Source organism: Vicugna pacos, chromosome 4 (genome assembly GCF_048564905.1).
Source record: "Vicugna pacos chromosome 4, VicPac4, whole genome shotgun sequence".
Classification (NCBI taxonomy): domain Eukaryota; kingdom Metazoa; phylum Chordata; class Mammalia; order Artiodactyla; family Camelidae; genus Vicugna; species Vicugna pacos.
In genome coordinates this window covers 51,428,777-51,449,284 of record NC_132990.1, presented here as the reverse complement: position 1 = coordinate 51,449,284, position 20,508 = coordinate 51,428,777, and the positions used below count along the sequence as shown (strand labels likewise).

Here is a 20,508-nt window from a genome sequence, read left to right as displayed (position 1 = left end):
CTCAGGGTCTGCTGGCCACTATGATTGGAGGTGTGACTGGTTTTGGAGAAGCTAAAGCCTGCTCAGAGTGTGCGGTGGGACTTCCTCTCTGCTCAATGTCTGTTTCAGCCATCCCTGGGGTGGGGTCAGCTCCCAAGTTGCTGGAGCAGAAGCCCTGAGGTTCAGGCTCAAGCAGTCTCTGTTACCTTTAAGTGTTTTCCCTCCGCCTCGCACGAGGGCTTTTGCCCCGAAGGAGAGGAGTGCTGCAGTAGGTGAGGCCCACGTGATTATAGAGGTCTGATGTGCTGCCTGTGTAGGTGTCTGTGGCTCTGCTCAGACACAGCCCAAGCTTGTGTCTTTTCCTCTGCTGTGTTGTCCCAGATCTAGTGCAATGTTGTGGCATGGAGTGGGTGGAGCCAGAGTGTTTGCTAGGCTGGGACTGGGGTTTGGGGCATTGTGGTTGCAGGAATTGAAGCAGCTGCACTGCTGTCAGAGGTCTATGCTGCTTTCCTAGCACAGTTTGAGAAAGCACCAACAGTGACTGCCACCATCCTACCTGGACCACACTCCAGGTCCCCAGGGCTGCTTTGGTGTCCTGAGATCAAGTCTGTTCTCAGGACCTGGCAGCCCTAGATCTGATGCCATGTTATGGTGCAGAGTGGGCAGGCTCAGTGTTCACTGCACTGGGAGCAGGGATCCTGGTATGTTGGTCATGGGAGTTTGAGCGGCTGGGCTGCCTATGTGGCTCTGTTTGAGTAACTGCCAACAGTAGTTGCTGCCGCCCCACCTGGACCACACCCCAGCCCCTCCAGGCCACCTGTCCCTAGATAGTCTTTTCCCAGGACTCAGCTGCTCTAGATCCTGTGCCAGCCTGTGGTGTGGAGTGTGTGGGGCCTGGGTGTTCCCCCAGGTAGGACTGGGGAATGCTGGAGGCAGCAGCCACTAGGGCAGACCTCTCTCTGCTCTGTCTGTTGGCAAGCCAGCATCTGCGCACTCGTAGCAAGTGGAGCCTAGGCTTCTCCAGCCTTTCTGTCTCAGTGGTTCTCCCAGCAGCCAAGGGTGCATGTCTCTTCTACACAGGACCTCACAACTGAGACGCTCAGTCTTTGGCTCAACCTACTCACTCCCCAGGGTGAGAGGCCACCTATGCCATCTTTCGTTTCCTCTTAAGACTCCTCAGAGGCACAGGTCCCGACCCAGTGCTTTTTCCCCTGTCTTATCTGGTTACTTGGGAATCTTTCTTGCAGCCTTGGTTGTACTTCTGCCAGTTTCCAGTTAGTTCTGCATGAAAATTGTTCCACATGGAGATGTAGTTTTGATATTTGTGAAGATGAGCTCCACATCCTACGCCATCTTGATACCCTCTCTCTATATTTAACTAATGAAGAAATTGTCCATGAGAAGAGAAACTGTTTTCCAAAGGGCCTGTACCATCAATGTATGAAGATTCTAGTTTCCAGTCCTCGCCAACACTTGGTATTGTCTTTTAAAATTATTCTTATAGCCATTATAGAGTGAAGTGGGTGCTTATTGTGGTTTTAATTTTATCAACAGTCTTAAATTGTTTACTAGCTATTCATGTATCTCTTGGAAAATGTCTATCAAAGTTTTTGGCCACTTTTGATTGGATCATTTGTCTTGAGTTATGAGAGTTCTTTATTCTGAATATGTCTTTTATCAGATACATGATTTGTAGACTTTTTCCCTCAGTTTTCAGTTCTCTCCCCTTAACAGTGATTCTTTTCTTAAGCTCGAAAGATTTTAACTTTGTCCAGTTTATGACCATGTTTTAAATTTTGCTTTTGGTGTCACACTGAAGTCTTGGCCTAATGAAAGGTCACAAAAGATTTTCTCCCACTTTCTTCTAGAAGTTGTGTAGCCTTTGCTTTTTATCTTTAGGTCTCTAATGAGGTAAGGGTCTTCCTGTCCTCTGTTTTCATATGCATATCCACTTGTCCCAACACCTTGTATTGAAGACTGTTCTTTCACAGTCTGAAATGTCTAGGCACATATGTCAAATCATTTGTATGTATTTACATGTATTTACAGGTTTATTTCTGAACTCTGAATCCTGTGCCGTTGCTCTGTATGCCTATCCTCATGCCAACAAACACTGTCTTGATTATTGCACCTTTTTAAGGTTTGAAATTGCGTAGGGGAATTCCTCTAATCTTGTTCTTTTTCAAAATAATTTTGGCTATTTGAGGTACTTAGCATTCTCAAGGATCAGTTTATCAATTTCTAAACAAAGTCTGCTAGAATATTGGTATGGATTGAATTGAAGCTAGAGAACACTTTGGGGAGAACTATCATTATAACAGTTGTGAATCTTCTAATCCACAAAAATTTGGGATGTTTCTTCATTTAGATCTTTATCTTCTCTCAGTAATTTTTACACTTTTTCAGTGAAACTTATTCTTGTATTTCTGATGCTATTATGAGTGGAAGTTTTTAATTCTAAGGGGATTGTTTATTGCTAATAGAGAATTTCAACTGATTTTTGTATATTGATCTTGTATTATATAACCTTACAATTTATTCTGGTAGCTATTTTGTGGATTTCTGAGGATCATACAAGATCATGTCATTTATGAATAGTTTTACTTTTTCAGATTTGAATGCCTTTAATATTTGGATCAGGGAGAGATCAGGAACTGGATAGAACCGCCACTACAATGTTGAATAAAAATGTGTGGATATTCTTGACTTGCTCCTGGTTTCAGGAGGAGAGCACTCTTTCATCATTAAGTATATTAGCTGTGGAATTTTCATAGATTGAAAAATCCTTCACTTAGGCTGAGGAAGTTGCCTTATATTCCTAGTTTCAGTTTTTATCTTGAATGGGTGTTGAGTTCTGTCGAATGCTTTTTCCTGTGTCTATTTAGTTGGCCATGTGGATTTTATCATTTTATTAATATAGTATAAAACTTTTTGGATGTGAAATCGCATTTGCAAGTCTAAGATACATATTTGGTCCAGTGTATAAACCTTTTTACTTGCTGCTGCATTCAGTTTGCTAATAGTGTGAAGGATTTGTGCATCTCTTTTCATGAGATCTAAATACCTCTCCAAATATGTGTATTTAAAACTAAATTTTCCTCTCAGCACTACTTTAACTGAATACTATAAAGTTCAATATGCTCTATCAAATCCACACCCAGGTCACCTTCGGCCATTCCATAGAGGATTGGCAGGCTCCTCTCAGCCCTGTGTACCTTCTTAGAGCATCTTCAGTTAGTCACTGTCCATTCTAGTTGCAAAAATCAGGTGAGATCATGCATATAAAAGTACTTGGACAAAACTCAAATGCTAGATATTGGCAAGTACAGTCATCTCTCACATCTGGAATTAAATCTCAAAAGTGCATTTAACCTATCACTCGTTGCCCACATCTATTCCAGCTTGTGAATCCAGTGACCATCTGATTTCTCTTGTGGGTATGAGGAGTGTCAAGCAGCAGCTCTGACTTTAGTGTTGATAGCCATACATGTTAGATGTTTTTTCTTTAAAACATCTAACATTACCGAGCCACAGCTCCCTGCACACCATCTAGTACAGCATTAATACCCCAAGTGCTGTCTACCACTCTCTGTGCGCATCACTGGTCCACACCAGTACTCTCCTTTTGTCCCCTATTTTTCTTACACTCCCTCAACCATTTCTTTCCCCTTTCCCTTCTTTGAAATAGTTAAATTGCCAAGCCCCCTTTCTTATAATTCTATTCTTCCATAGTAGGAAAGTAAATAGTCATCTTACAAGATTTTTTCCATTTCTAACTCTTAAAAAAGTCATATGTGTCTGAGCCCTACCTCTTGTAACATCACATTCTTCTATGCACTTTTCAGAAAAGTCCCACTGTTTTCTATGTCCTCAAATAAGAAATAAAAAAGCCGAGTTGCAAAATCTGTGCATCAGGCCGTATATGTAAAATCACTTTCTCTAAATTAGGAAATCCTAAAGGCAGAAGAGATGACTAGATAGAGATAAAGCTAGTTCTCCCTTCTATGAGTCTTATAAAACTACATGCTTTAAAGATAATCTTTCTTCTAATTTCTGACAAAAGCTGTACATCCTAGTGATGTCTTTATTGTGGGGGCGGGGGGGGGTACTCCTAAACCCAGTCTCTGAATTAAAGTGACTAGACTTGAATGAAAGAGCAATCCAGTCTGCACTCTCTCCCAGCGTTTGGGGGCCGCCCCTCCTCCCTCTACCACTTCCTCAGTTCTCTTGTCAGCCAAGTTCTCACTCCCAGGAGACGGACTATTCAAATCTACTCGAAAAAAAGCTTCAACAAATTTTTTTTCTCACAAATCCTTAAATTAGGAAAGAAGATGAAAATTAATTTCCTTTGAAAATCATTGAAAACCTTTAAGAATCAAAATAACACCGCTGGAACACAAACTTAGCAAATCTGCTGAACCAGAGGCAGAAGCATTTCACACGTAGACATGTCTCATCCTCTCTGCTGACAGAACCGCCCTCAAGCAAGTGGAAAGAAACCCGCACACATGCAGATGCACCTTTGGACAGGCAGGCACTCCTCCAATATGTTATAATAATGCTGTAATATGTACTGGAGAGTCATGCAAAGACGCTAGTCTCTACCTATAGCAACTCCATCACACTACAGCGTGGCTCACTCCAATACACACCTGATTTTAAATTATGCGTCTAGCACTTGGGAAAAAAAGTAATTTATTTGCATTGCTTCCATTTGTCTACTGTAGTGTTAGGACTGGACATAAGCATTATCTTCTACTTCCTATTTACAGTTCATTGAGAATATTACTACAAATACAATATACAATTGTTAAAAACTTATGGGGAACTGAAGTTTGATTTTCTCTCCTCTTTACAGGCTTCTCAAAATCATTCAACTTAAATGAAAATTTATATGGACATTTTCTGTACACATCTTAAAGGGCAGAGATTACAGTAATAAAGCCAAAAGAATTTTGCACAAATACAATAAAATACAGAAAACAAAGTATACATGATGTTATTTGGGGTACAGATATAAACAATACAGTACCATTGGAGTAATTTAGCAACTTAATACTCATTCTTTATAGAAATAAAACTGCAAACTTGGAGAATGCTCTGACAAATATTAAACATCATATATACAATGAGGTAAATGTACCTTGGTCTCTTGAGAGGTAATTTAAGTTTAAAGCAATTGATATTTTGAAGCATCTCCTTGACATATAAAGAAATATCAAACACCCCGTTCCATTGGCACAATGTGAAAAAGGGATATCAAAACATAGTTCATGATATTCAATTCACAAATCTTGTTTAAAAATAAAAACATTCACTGAAGTTCTTTTTAAGCTTTAAGAAACAGGTTGGATGTTATTAACTGTATTTTTTAAAGTTCACAATTGAAAATAAGACTGCATAATAGGGTTGAAAAGTTCGAATGTACTGACAATCCTCAGAACGTCCCGAAGTCCAGCATTCCTAGAGAGAGGGCCATGGGCATTCCAGCATTCCCAAACAGACACAAGAAGCCGCAGTACACGTCATGAGCTACCCTTTAGAATCTCAAAAATGTCTGAATTGGCATTTCCTGCCAAGCTGTGACAGAACCGTTATTTGGGCTCTCCACCATCTGGAGCCAGAGCACTGCCATGGTCAAGAAACAGTTTACTGCCAATCACTCTTTCAGTGCAGGAATTAAAAACTCTTGATATGACATGTCTAGTGGAATACTAATTTTGTTGTACATTTTACTTAGCACTTTGTCATCTTGTTTTACAAAATACTCTTACATGACAGTTCTCTGATGTAGGGGGTGAAAAAGGCAACTCGTGGATGAGCTGCAAAATGATCACATGAATTTTATAGTTAAGAACTGAAATTTTGTAGTAAGAACTGAAATTTAGAATTCTTGAGGCCATGGCACTGTATACTGACTCAAGGCACTTCTGGAGCGTAACTACAGGCTCAGCTCTTTGGACCTTACCCTGTCCTACAGAGGATACAAATGGCCATTGCTTCTGGCATGACTCCCACTGCCACAGCTACCACCGCACTGAGTCAAGGGCCAGCAGGAAGACAGGGTAGGAGAAAAAGAGCCAAGGGTATGAAGAAAGGACCAGGGATGTCTACTAGGTCATACCCCTCCCATCCCCACTCCTCTGGGAGCACTGACAAAATGGAAGTGGACAGATAATTTGCCTGAAGGTATATCTTAGCCAAGTTGATTCTTGGAAAGTGAGCATCTGAAGATAGGCAGTATAAACAAAGGCTTGTGTTCTTAAATGGTAAAAATTAATTCTCTAGTCAAATTTTTCTGCAATTTATAGCCACAGTAATCGTGATCTATAAATCTTAAGTTACTTTAATTTTCAATATTACCCAGTTGAGGTTTATCAAACTGCCATTAGCCAAAAAAGGAATTAATTAAAGTAACATGTAAACCCAAATTTGAACTAAATTCCAACTTTTAAAAAAATTCCCTGATTCATCAAAAGTACATTTTATTTAGGCAAGAACAGTAAAACTGTAACTCAATTTTTTATTTAATGAAGAATCTCTTCAGCAAAAGCTGATTACCTTATATGAAAGTGAAAAATCATGTATCACAATTTTAAATCAGACAAGAACTTTTGGTATGTTCTTAAAATTATATAAAAATAGTTTCAGTGACAAAATGCATTGGTCCCCTGGATTTCATAAAGCAGATCTGGTAGGCTTGGAAATGGCCAAAAAATAAAAAAGTACCTGATCACAAAGCTAGAGATTATTAAACAGGAAATATAACACAATTATAAAAACAAACTTCTCAAACTCACTCATTTGCTTTGATGAAATCATGGTAACTACAGAGAAGAAAAACTCAAAATTTGGAGTCAAAACATTAACCTCTAAACATTTTCCCCATGTTTTAAACACATGAAACTGACACTAAATTCCTATGTAATATGTCATTCATTCTAAAATTACTTTGGCTTTAAGACCAAATAGTCTTTCAAATGTATTCTAGGTATAAGAGATAAGACATTATCAGAGTGCAGCTCAGTCAGCATAAATTGCCACTACCTCTTCCTGACCAAAATACTGTAAAGGTTATTCTGACCCTTTCATCAGGAAATTGATAGCACTACGTAGTCAAAAGTCTTGCCTCACAGCTATGATGGATTTTCCCCCCTCAGAATAAGATCACAGTGATAAAGAGGACTTTGAAAATTGTAAAAATCTTACAGACTTTTAGCACTGGAAGTAAAAATCAGTTATTATAAGCTAGTTTCAACTTAACGTGAGAAGACCATGACAAATTTGCTTTAAACACTTGACCAAAAACATTTGTAAATGGTGAACCTATCCTCAGAATATTCTTTAGTGACCACTTTCCCAAATACCAAGGGCGCACTGAATACATTCCATAGCCACGTGAGTTAGCAGTGGCAGCGTCTGCACACAGAAGGAAAGACGGAGACAAAAGCTGCCTTCCTCCGAGCGCAGTGCGACCTCACAGCCACGCTGTCTCTAACCCTCACTACACAGACAGAACCCACGGAACACTGACGCCTACACGGCTAACGCGACTCCCACACACCTGTCATCTATTCAAATTATTAACTACCTTTGCCTTCCTAGAAAAAAGCCTATTAACATTACCCATATTCTAATTTTAAGTGTAGTTGATTTCCTAAAAAAATAACACTGTCTTTGACCAGATAAAGAAACAATGGCTTACAGAATGCCATAAACTTTTTATAAGCAGCTAGACAAATTTTCCCTTTTAGAAAAATTAGTCTGTGTGCTCCAGATTTTAAATTATTGAAGTATTATAAGCAGCCAGAGTGCCACTTGATTTTTTCAGTATACTCAGACAACAAAAGTAAACTGCAAAAGCCTAATGGGAGAATATCCAAACATGACCATGATAACAATTTACCAATTAATGCCACTTCATTTTTTTTAGTGGTTTAAGCACAGTTTGGTAGGAGAAAGGCAGTTTCAAAATGGAATACTAAATGACATACCACAAATACTCTTCCAAAAAACAAAACAGAAAAAGTGTGGATTACTCAGAGACATAAAACTTTTGAATTAAAACACTACAGGTTTTAACACACATAGACTTTAAGCAATTCTGCTCATTTCCATTAGAAAGACACAGAAGTGGCACTTACTGGTATAGTACAATCCCATTTTAAAGGCAGGTAAATGTTCTGAATATGTGAAAGAACAATAATAATATACAAAATACAGTTGCATAAATTATGTTCCTCACCACTATATGAGGTCATTTTTAGACTCAAGATAAGAGTTTTATAAGCATTAATTTTAAGATCCTGAAAATTACAGAACAGTACATTCAAAGTCTGAATCAAGGAAACTCTTTAGTGGTTCAGAATCCTCTGAGAATGTACTAACCAGGAGAAAAATCACTTTCTTTAAAAATAAGACATATCTCGTCTCACTCAGCAGTCCAGCTCCTTTACCCTTAAAGGTGACCTTCAGCATAGCAGAGTTACCTAAAGATAAGATCGGCAATCATTTTTTAAAAAAACAAGTTTTGTGTTAATAAAAAATAAAGGTAGACTACGTAACATTTTGTAACTGTCCTGGGAAAGAAGCGTTCATAGTGCACAGAAAGGACCCCATACGGCTATTTCCTGGATCCAAAGAAATCCTGGGAAGTTTTTAATTGACCTTATTATATTGTTGCAAAAGGTAGCAATATCCTTGTGTTCCCTCTCAGTGAGGTAGAACAATTGACCTCCCAAATTAAAACCCAGGAGCAGATCTGAAGAAAAAGTAGAGTTCACGCAAAGTCATAGATTTTACATTTTGATGCCTTCCTGTTGACTGAGCTGTGACAGTGTTTTCTTAATCCGCAAAGCTGTAAGCCTAGCCGCCCCATTGGCATACCAACATTCTCTCATAATTTTTGCCATCACTCTCAAGGCCTGCAAGAAAAGACAAGAAAAATAATTAAGGCATGTACCACTTTTCATTGATCTGGATAATAACCTTTACCTGTAAATTTCCTTTTTAAATGACATGCATACAAGTATTTTTGTTTTAGCATTATTTGTATGAGGAAATGAGTAGAAGTGACCTAAATTCCCACGTCAGGCTCCCTGGCCTTGGGTTCCGGCATTGGGAGGAGGAAGAGACCCAGGACATCTGGTTTTGAAGGCCACTAGGGCTTAACTCCAGGAGCCCCACATGACTGGGGGAAACAGACACTTCATTCTCTTGGGAAGTATACATAGAATCTCACGTGCGCCAGGTCCAAGGGCAGAAGCAGTGATTTCACAGCAACATGGGCCAGACCTCTCTGCTGGTTTTGGAGGATCAATTGGGTAGGTAAGGGACGGCTGCGGCTCACCCAGGGGACATAAAATCTGGTGGCGGGCACTCCAGGAGTATTCATCTACATGAGCTTTCCTGGAGGCTGACATCTTGATTAGATCATTAGCACCAAGACCCAGCCCCACCCAACAGCCTGTAGGCTTAAGGGCTGGGAAGCCTCAGGCCAAACAACATACTGGGTGGGAACACAGCCCCACCCATCAGCAGACTTCCTGAGGCACAAATGCCTCCAGACACAGTCCTACCCACCAGAGGTCCAGGACCAAGCTTCACCCAGCGGTGGGCAGGCACTGGCTCCTCCTGCCAGGAAACCTGTGTAAGCCTCTAGTCCAGCCTCATCCACTAGGGGGCTGATTCCAGAAACAGGAAAACTACAATCCCGAAGCCTGTGGAAGGAATCCACAAACACAGGCCAGGCTCTACAATGGAACCGGCTGGACCCTGACCCTTGGGTGACAACAGAGGAGTGTACTGCTGGAACACGTAGGACGTCTCCCACAGAGGGCCACCTCTCCAAGGTTGGGAAACATAACTAGCCTACCTAAAAATACAAATAGATAGACAGTATGAGGTGGCAGAGGAACATCTCCCAGGCCAAAGCACAAGATAAAACCCCAGAAGAAATAAGTGATGAGGAGGTAGGCAATTTATCCAAGGAGTTTAAAATAATGATGGCAAAGATGTTCAGAGAACCTAAGAGGAATATAGACGCAAAGAGTGAAGTTTTTAGCAAAGAGCCAGAAAATATAAAGAATACCCAAACAGAGATGAAGAATGAACTCACTGAAATGAACAACACACTACAGTCATCAAATTGACAAAAATTAAGGATAAGGAGAAGGTATTAAAATCAACAAGAGAAAAGCAACAAATAACATGCAACGAAATTCCCATAAGGTTATCAGCTGATTTTTCAGCAGAAATTCTACAGGCCAGAAGGGAGTGGCATGATATATATAAAGTGATGAAAGGGGAAAACTTTTTAACAACCAAGGATACTCTGTCCAGCAAGGCTCTCATTCAGACTTGATGCAGAAATGAAAAGCTTCACAGATAAACAAAAGCTAAAAGAGTTCAGCACCACCAAATCAGCTTTACAACAAATGTTAAAGGAACTTCTCTAGTCATCAAATGATTAAGAAAAGAGAACAAAAAGAACGGGGGTGGGGGGAAGACCTACAAAAGATTGCTTTGGCAGCTGGGGGTCTTTTATGGCTCCATATAAATTTTGGAATTGTTTGTTCTAGTTCTGTGAGAAATGTGAGTATTTTGATGGGGGGGGGCATTGGATCTGTGGATTGCTTTAGGTAGTACGGCCATTTTGATAATGCTGACTCTTCCAATCAAAGAGCACAAGATATCTTTCCATTTCTTTGTGTCATCCTCAATTTCCTTCATCAGTGTTTTAGTTTTCAGAGTATAGGTAGGTAACCTCCTTGGTTAAGTTTATTTCTGGGTATTCTGTTGTTTTTGATGCAATGAAAATGTTTATGCCAGTTACAAAATTCTGGTTTTCAAAGTGAAAAAAAAAAATGAATGAAGGGCTGCAAATGGCAAAATATCCTTCTTTTTTATGGGTGAGTTGTATTCCATTACACATATATGCTACATCTTCTTTACCCAGTCATCTGTTGATGTGCACTTGGGGTGCTTCCATATCTTGGCACTATAAATAATGTTGGGCTGTTAATAGCAGGGTGTATGTATTTTTTTGAATTAATGTTTTTGCTTTTCTCAGGTATATCCCAGGAGTGGCTCTGTTTTGGGGTTTTTGAGAAACCTCCATACTGTTTTCCATAGTGGCTGCACCAATTTGCATTCCCATCAGTAGTGCACAGGGGTTCCCTTTTCTCCACATCCTTGCAGACACTTGTTATTTGTTCTTTTTGATGCTGGCCACTCTGACAGGTGTGGGATGGTGTCTCATGGTTTTGATTTGCGTTTCCCTGATACTGGTGATGCTGAGCAGCTTTTCACGTTCTTGTTGGCCATCTGCATTTCCTTTTTTAGAAAAAAACCTGTTCAGTTCTTCTGCCCTATTTTAAATGGGTTGGTTGGCTGTCTGCTTTTTAACTGAAGTACAGTTGATTGTAGTGGTTTCTGGTGTACAGCATGGATGGACTTGGCATTATGCTAAGTGAAATGAGTCAGTCAGACAAAGACAAATACTATAAGATATCACTTACTTGTGGAATCTTAAAAAATACAACAAACTAGTGAATATAACAGAAAAGAAACAGACTCACAGATGCAGAGAAGGAACTAGTGGTTACCAGAGGAGAGAGGGAAGGGGAAGGGGCCAGATGGAAGTGGAGGTATAAAATAAGCTACAAGGATGTATTGTACAACATGGGGAATACAGCCAATATTTTATAATAACTATAAATAGGGTGTAAGCTTTAAAAATTATAAGCCACTATATAGTATACCTGTAACATAATATTGTACATCAACTACATTTAAAAAATGATATTGTAAAATAAATACATAAATAAATTATTAAAATTTTTAAAAAAGGGAAAGAAATGACCCAAGTTCCCATCAATAGGGTACAGGTGCCAGCAACTGGAAAGCAGATGGGCGAAGGGTGACTGACTTAACAGAGTTGTACAAGGAAAAGAAGGAACCTGACTCACATGGAAACTCCCTCCAAACTGAGGAATTAACTGCATCAGGTAGCCCTGGGGTGAAGTTCAGGCTAAAACAGGATCAGCCAAAAGAGCTGGAACCCTAGATTTCTGCCCCTCCCCAACTGCACACAGCTGGGTGACTGCCTCACCCCTACCCAGCAGAAGAGGAGAGATTTGTGTCACAGACATTTCTGTCCTGGGGAGTATGAGGGCACAGTTCCATACTGACAACACGCTGAATGCTAAGACTAAACTATTCTTCCCAACACATGGCCAGCAATTTTACATTCTCCTCAGGCGAGAGACGAGAAGACTCTTCAGCCCAAGAGGAGAGGCCAGAAGAGACTGACGTCTGTGATTCTCCAAGGAAGCAACCCAATTTGATCAGCCTGCAATCACAGTCGATGACAGTAAGCTCCACCATGTGCACAGAGTTTCCCATCAGCTCTCAGGACCCCTCTCATACATGAAGAGTATCTGATCAGAGCCTTGAGGACAGGAATGGGAACTGCAGACAGGCTGACATCACCAGAAAAAAGCAACTTGGAGAAAACAGTATCAACAATATATCCTTAAGATCATCAAAGAGATTAAAGAAAATACTGACAGTGGGTTTATCATCAGTAGTTTCTTGTTTCTTGTTTGGTTTTGGAAAAACGTTACAGAAGAACTGGAAGATAAACCTGACTGAAAAAAAAAAGATAAAAGCTGATACTTCTAGAAAAATGGAGGGAAAAAAACCCAGATAAACAGGAGGGAAAAGATAAGAAAATTAGAAGGCCTGTTCACAACGTCTACATTCGTAACAGAGCTGAAGAAAAACAACAGAGGAATATGGAAGGGAACACCTCAAAGAGATATTTGAGGAAAATTTCTTAGAGATGAACATTTGTTTCCAGGTAAAAATGACGAAGGGCCCAGCACATACATAAATTCATACAGCAAACTGAGCACCTACAATCTTCTAGATACCATCCCAGGTGTTAGGGACACAGCAGTGAAGAGAAAAAATCCATGCCCTCATAGAGCTGACATTCTAGAGGGCTAAAGCATATAATTAATAAGCAAAATGCATGGACTGTCACTAAGTGTTAAGGAGAAACATCATTTGGGAAGGAGATAAAATAAGCCAAGGAAGTAAAGTGCTGTTTTACATAGGGTGAGAAGCAATGTCTCACTGACAAGGTAACATCTGAGCAGAGACCTGAAAGGGGGAAAATAAGACATGGGTCCAGGAAGGATTCACCATAAGAGGCAAAGGGAATCCCCAGGATGAAGGGTGAGGGATGTTCCAAGATGAGAGCTGTACAGCTGGCCTGGAGAACAGCCAATCCAGACTGGAAAAGGTCAGAAGGTTCTGAAGACACTTTAGGTATTCTATCAGTTTCATATTCTTGATGGGTTTCAACTATTGAAAGATTTATAAAGCCCTAGAAAAGTGGAAGAGTAAGTTAATGTTAAGTATGTAGAAAACTAACCAAATGGAGAAAAAAACAAAAATGACAGTGATGACATTAATTCAGCATGCTGTGACAGTTAATTCCAAATTGCATATGTGTTCTTAATGTTGACCGCTAACTTTCCTCCATGCTTAAAAAGCCGTCTGTTTAATAATAATCTGCTCTAATTATTGCATGAGTTCATGAATACTTCCAGCTTATTATAGTATCAAAGGAATCAAAATCAAAATTTTAAAAGACAAAATCTAGCCCAATTCCATTTGTTAATAAATATGCAAATTCTGTGAACATACTATACATTTTATCTGGGCTTGGATACTTGATTTTGCTAGAGGTAGCCAAGGAGCTCTCTCGATGTCAAAGGCATCTACTTGGGTCCTACATTTTTTTAAGATGTAAAATCAACTATTTCAGTGACCAGCTTTTTATTCTTCCTAAAATATATAACTTCAAATCTGGAAGGAAATGTTTTGCTTCACCAACATTATATAGTTAACAGCTAACAATTAAGGATAGATTAAATAAAATTTCTTATGAATTCTTTAAATGTACAACTACAAAAATATTTCAAAAACTTTTTGTCAGAATTCTTTAAATGTACAACTACAAAAATATGTCAAAAACTTTTTGTCAGACACTGCTGGAAAGCATTTTCCCCAAATTCCTGGTGAATGGTCATATGGGCAATGAGATGAATTAAGATGTAAAAACATCTGAACCATCTTCACATCATTCAAATCCCTCATTTTACAAAAAGGTATATTACAGTCCAGAGAACTGTAACGTCTTGTCTAAAGTCGGACTCTCTATGGCAGCCAGGCTGATCTAGAATGCAGGCTTCCTAATTCCATCCAGCACTGAGCCTGCTACTCTGGGCGGCCCTAATTGAAGGGAAGCTTTAAGCAAAAATGAAGGAGCCTTGGTTCACTGGCAAATCTAAACAATGTTCTGATACGCTGATGGTCACTGAAAACATTCCACGCCACTTACAATGTGCTTAAATTGAACATGAAAACCAAACTGTTCTGTTTTTACTCATTGGTTTAAGAGACATGAAAAAGAAAGGAATGGGAATTCTTATGTCTATTTTCTGTAAGGAAAAATAGCAAATTCCCACCTACTAAGCAGAAGCAGTTTAGAAAACTGTGTTTGTTAGTATCCAAAATAAATACTCACTTCACAGCTCTGCCATCTGTTTGGAATATTTGGCCTTAACTTCTGTTCACAAACAACTTTTCTCATTTCTTCAACTGATGGATCAGAAGGTACAAGATCATAGTAAGGCAGCTGGTAATCTTCATGAATTCCTACATTGGTTAAAAAAAAAATCTATTTTGAAGGATTCACTCAGATAATGTCAGAATATTCTTGACCAGATCAAAAAGGAACCCCCGAGAGTCCTGTTACAGTATCCCATTACTATATGAGGCTGAGTGGAGCAGGGCTTACAGCCTGCTCTAGGCTCACCCACATCTGCGTCAACAACCCAGCTCCTTGAGTCAGTGCTGAGCCCACACCTTGAAACTAAATGCCACTATGGGATCAGCAAAGGCTATTTTAATGATGGTTAACTGTGAGCTGTGATGACCAGATTGACATTTTCTCCTGGAACCCTAAAGAGCAAGAAATTAAAGCTTTTATTCTGCAAGTGCACAGCCTCACCTGGTAACGGGGATACACACACTATCACTAAGATGTGAATCTCACAAGGCAAGCTGGAAGTGCAGCCTGTTCTATTTGCTACAAAGCAGAGACATAATCCATCCCTCACTGCCTCAAAAACCTGAGGCACTACAGGTGAGCCTGGGTCCTCCAGGATAAGACTATTTCTCAAGTAAACACTGAAAGTACTCAATCAAAAACTAAACTAAAACAAACTTACTTTAAAAAGTAATGTAAGAGAATACAGACTTGTGGTTACCAGGGGGGTAGAGGGTGGGAAGGGATAGACTGGGATTTCAAAATTGTAGAATAGATAAACAAGATTACACTGTATAGCACAGGGAAAAATACACAAAATGTTATGATAAATCACAGAGAAAAAAATGTGACAATGAGTGTGTATATGTCCATGAATGACTGAAAAATTGTGCTGAACAGTGGAATTTGACACAACATTGTAAAATGATTATAAATCAATAAAAAATGTTAAAAAAAAAGTAATGTAATGGCAGTGTAATTATATTCTGTATATGTAATTTCCAGCTACTAAGATGGAGAAAATAACCACAATTTCTGAGGGAAAAAAATCAGTTTGACCCAGGTATATGCTAGAAATAGCTCCCTGGTTGGCCTGTCAAGCCATCATCCATTCTAAATATCTAAATATTCCAAGATCACAAGAGGTTGGTTTCTAATGTTTCTCAAGATTCAGGTGGAAACAGAAAAAGGATACAGCATGTCATGTTTTCCCCACTATAGGTTTTATCTCTTTTATGCTCCCTGGTACTCTTCAGTGATCACTGGCTGAATATAAATTCCAGTTGTTAACTGTGTATAATTTCATTCAACAAAAAAGGCAATTCTTGAACAACTTTTGTTCATGACAAAATCTGGGGGGAGGAGGGAGAAATTTACCACCAATGGAACATCGTCGAGCTATTTCCCAGAATACTAAGCCCATTGCATAGATGTCAGCACGTTTGAAGGATTCAAAGTGTTTCATATTTATGGAATCATCTAGAACTTCAGGGGCCATATACCTAAAAAAGAAGTCAGCATTTTATTTGATGGAATAGTGACCACATTACTTTTAAACTGTTAGATAAATTTTCTTTTACTCCTGAGGTGGGAGGGGGGATGTAGTGAAATCAATATTAACTTAGACCTTTTCCCTGTTTCAGCATGGTTCTGCTGTTTTTTAAAAATGACTACTACTTCTTACAGAAATTTTCCCAAAGTGCATACAGTACAAAGTAGAAAAGCATTCCATTACCACCACACTTTTGTGGTGTTGACATTTTGATGAACATCTTTTCAGACATCTCTTTATACACAGACGTACACAGACAGTATCACATAACTAAGATCATACTAGACCCAAGAATAATATTAAAGATCTGCATTGGTTTGCAAATTAATGATGTCAACTAAATCCTATAAAAAGCTAAAACAGCAATTTCATGCTGTCTGCCTTATGATCTTCGTTTCCAGTGAAGGACATACATGTATCAACTGACTATCCCAAGTGTCTTGATGTACACCACCTCCTTTGTCATGTACTATATATTTTACTCCAGAAGTCTTCTCACTAAAACTGGATAAAAAGAAGGACAGGACTATATTCCAGGGAACAAAGTAAGAGACAAAAATGAATACCAGTCCTACTGATGCCACACTGTAGGGTTCTGAGGTTTCAAAAACTTTACTAAGGTTGCTGATTAGGACTCACAAAGGGAAACAGGAGGGGAAAGTATGCTCTAGGCTACAGTATATGCAGAAGTTCTAAGAGAAAGACATATGTTCAGGAAATAAAAATATGGAAACAGTTGGGCTAACTATAGTGGAGCATTTGCTGTGAGCATTAAGTGAGATAATATATATAAAAGACCCATTAAAATGACTGGCACGTAGTAGATATCCTAGAAACAGTAGCTACTATTACAGTAACGTAACTCATAGTAATATTTTCTGGAAGCGCCACCTTTCATCAGTGGGTACCTTTTTAACTCAGGTAACCCTGGCTTCAGAGCAGGCAAGACCATGAGATCTTCTACCTGAGGGCAATCTAACAAAGTACAAAGTTGAGTTTCAGAAAAGATATGTATATACCAATGAGAAGGAAAAGAAGCTGATTTCAGAACATATTAATTACTGTGTATCCATAGTATACCTTTTTGTTCCCACTCTGTGGTTTGGAGCAATATCAATTGTATCAGTGGCCGAATCATGTCTTACTGCCAGTCCCAAGTCTGCAATACAGCAAGTTCCATTCTTCTTTACCAAGATATTCTTTGATTTCAAATCTCTATGAGCAATGGCTGGTTTTCCTAAAGAAGAAAAAGGTTAAACATGGTTGTTTAGTGGGTAATACCATCCACAAGTCTCACCTTTAGGTTCAAAAGCCTTACTTCCCGTCCTAGTGCCAAAGCATTTCAGCCCCCATCACCTGCAATACCTGGGCCATTACTAAACAACCTTAAGTGAATCAATACACAAAAAGTTGCTGAAATTACATTTCTTCAAAGAAAATAGAGAAAACAAGATGCTCCAAAAGATGATATTCAAAAAATAAGTCTAATACTCAAAGACTCATAGCATGCTGGGGGGTGGTTAAAGATAAGTTTGTTGATACCCTATGAATTTTTTTAATAGGAACTCTAGTCACGGATATTCCAATCCAAGGACCAAGAATCTAGATCACTTCCTTTGCCTATCCAGTGAATGTACTCATTAAATGCACAGCATCTCTAATACTAACCACCAGCAAAAGTGCTATTTAAGTGCTACAGTGTGGAAAACCTGGAACCCTTATACACCACTGGTGGGAATGTGAAATACTACAGGTACTTTGAAAAAAGTCTGGCAGTTTCACAACAGAGTTACTGTCTGATCCAGTAATTCCACTCCCAGGTGTACGTCCAACCGAACTGGAAACACATGTCCACAGAAAACACTGTACATCACTGTTCAGAGCAGCATTATTCATAATAACCCAAAATGGAAACAACCCGAATGTCCATCAACTGGTGAATACGAATATCCAAAATGTGGTATAAATAAAATATTACTCAGCCATAAAAAGGAATGAAGTACTGATAAATGCTGCAACATGGATAAACCTTGAAAATACAGCAAGAGAAAGAAGCTGGTCACAAAGGACCACATATTGTATGATGCCATTTATATGAAATGTCCAGAATGAGCAAATCTAGAGATGGAAAGTAGATTGATTAGAGGTTGCCAATGGCTAAAGAGTTTGGGGGAAATGAGGAGTGACTGCTAATGTGTAGCATTCTTTTTGAGGTGATGAAAATTTTCTAAAATCAACTGTGGTGATAGTTGCACAATTCTGAATATACTAAAAAAAACCACTGAATTGTACACTTTAAGTGGGTGAACTGTATGGTATGTGAATTACAACTCAAAGCTGTTATAATCAACAATAATAAAAAGTACAACAATGGGGCCAGTTGAGATTGCACGTGTGATGTGTGTAGTAAAGTGGGGAGTCAGGGAGCCATTAGGTAGCAAGTGGATAATCATTAGAGCAGAGAGACTATATTAGCATCTGTTACCTTATATGGCACAAAAATCACAGCATAAAAATTTCATAACTAAAACTTAGTATCAATTTTTCAACTGTAAAATTGTTTCATGCAGTTTCTTTTATCCTAGGATCAAATACAATTATTAGATGGCCAGATAACATTTGCGTAGCATATTGATGTTTACAAAGCATTTTCACATTTCATTTGATACTACACATAAATTGAATTCCAAAACCAAGATCCTCAAAAATCACAAGACTAAATGCTACTTTTAAGAACTCACAAAAATACCAGTGTTACAATGACTAGAGAATCTCTAAATGAATTCCCACATTCCTAACTCCACCTTAGCTTATCAACAGAAAGAGAAAATATTCTCATCTAAAAACTTATTTTAAACATCTCCAGTTAGGCTGACTTTTGCAAAAATTTTCTGAACAGACATTAGATCCATGGGAATTTAAAGCTTAAATAACAAGATTGCTTTGAGTTACCTTGGGTACCAACAATTTCCATGTGAAGATGGGCAAGTCCACTTGCTGTGGACAGAGCGAGTTTTATCATTCCTTCCACAGTAACTGTGTATCTGTTCAAATAATCAAAAAGGGATCCATGCTCATGATAATCTGACACCAACCAGAGCTGAGTCCATGTACCATTGTCTGCAAAGTAGAATGACTATTCAGATGGGTTATCGAACATTTACGATGTACTTAAGTTACCACTACTTTTTACACTCAATCCTGAATCACACAACTGTAATTTGTTAATACCTTATATTTGTATATATTTCCTTCATATTTTCTTGTATTTTCAGTTTCTCTTATACTTTTATGTGTATATCCTTTATATCCTAAAAGTAAGCCCCCTATTCTTGAGATATGGCAAGGATAACTAATCCCATTCAAGAGACAAGGAATCACAGTTCAAAGATGGTGATCTTGCGTCTACACAGACAGCAGCAGAGCTGGGACTGTTTGGTGCGTAGAAGAATGCCCGGTTCAGGTTAGGGGTTCAATGTTTGGTTCTGGAAGGAAGAAGAGAAACAACAAGGGAGTGGGGAGGCGAAGAAGATAAGTATCTGGAATCTACTGTGGCCACAGTGGGAATGGAATAGTATGAGACAAACTGAAAGTGAGCTTAAATGAGAAATGCAAGCTTTAATGACAGCCTGTGTACACAGTTCATAAAAAAGCCAGACAAGATGATTATGATTCCAAGGTTTCCAGCTTAGAAAAATGTAAAAATAGTGGTATCACTGACACATGAGGAAGCTGAGACAGGAACTGGAAATGTCAGGAGGAGAAAAAGCTGGGACTGAATCCAGTTTTACACAAGGTGACTTTTCCATAAGTTCATTTGTAAGCAGATACATGAATCTGAAATTTAATTTGAATGTATTTCCCATGAGAATCATGGCAAAGGTTCTCACTGGGCTTCTAAGTGAGGCTGGTCCACAAAAGCCTATTTAACCTAGAAGTCACTAGAAAACCATATATTTCACAAATCATGAAAGCTAAAAATGAACAATACTAGGAGGACAATTCAGTACAAGATGCACACTTGGAGTCATTCTGCTCTGGGTTGGAATTCAGGGGCTGACTATTACTGACTACGTGACCTCAGACGAGTTTCTTAACCAATGAGCCTTTGTTTATTCTTTTACACAACAAGAATATCTTACTTTGCAAAACTATTAAGATTTTAAAAATAGGATAATAGATTTTTAAAGCATTTAGTACACATCTCATGGCATGTAAGAACTTAAAATGTGCTATTTCCTTCCCTATTAGTTACAACAAAAGAAAAAACTCAAACTGACATAAAACAATTTCTATATTTTGAAAGATACTACTTGGAGGAAAGCAATTCTGATTAGAAGAGATTAAGGAATGA

The 20,508-nt window shown here is 38.7% G+C and overlaps 1 protein-coding gene and 1 long non-coding RNA gene across 3 annotated transcripts in view; one reads left to right on the top strand and one right to left on the bottom strand.

Moving 5' to 3' along the window:
• The window catches only part of LOC140696099 (uncharacterized), a 43,756-nt gene that overhangs the window by 11,385 nt on the left and 11,863 nt on the right, over positions 1-20,508 (top strand). The window lies entirely within an intron of this gene.
• Positions 4,658-20,508, bottom strand: part of TGFBR1 (transforming growth factor beta receptor 1) — a 53,162-nt gene continuing 37,311 nt past the window's right edge. For both annotated transcript variants that reach the window (XM_072959809.1, XM_072959810.1), the window contains exons 5-9: positions 19,107-19,274; positions 17,235-17,391; positions 15,980-16,104; positions 14,579-14,709; positions 4,658-8,903 (exon numbers count right to left, since the gene is read on the bottom strand). In XM_072959809.1, the coding sequence (XP_072815910.1) occupies positions 8,778-8,903; positions 14,579-14,709; positions 15,980-16,104; positions 17,235-17,391; positions 19,107-19,274 (707 nt within the window). In that variant the 3' untranslated portion in view covers positions 4,658-8,777. The remainder of the gene's footprint in view (positions 8,904-14,578; positions 14,710-15,979; positions 16,105-17,234; positions 17,392-19,106; positions 19,275-20,508) is intronic.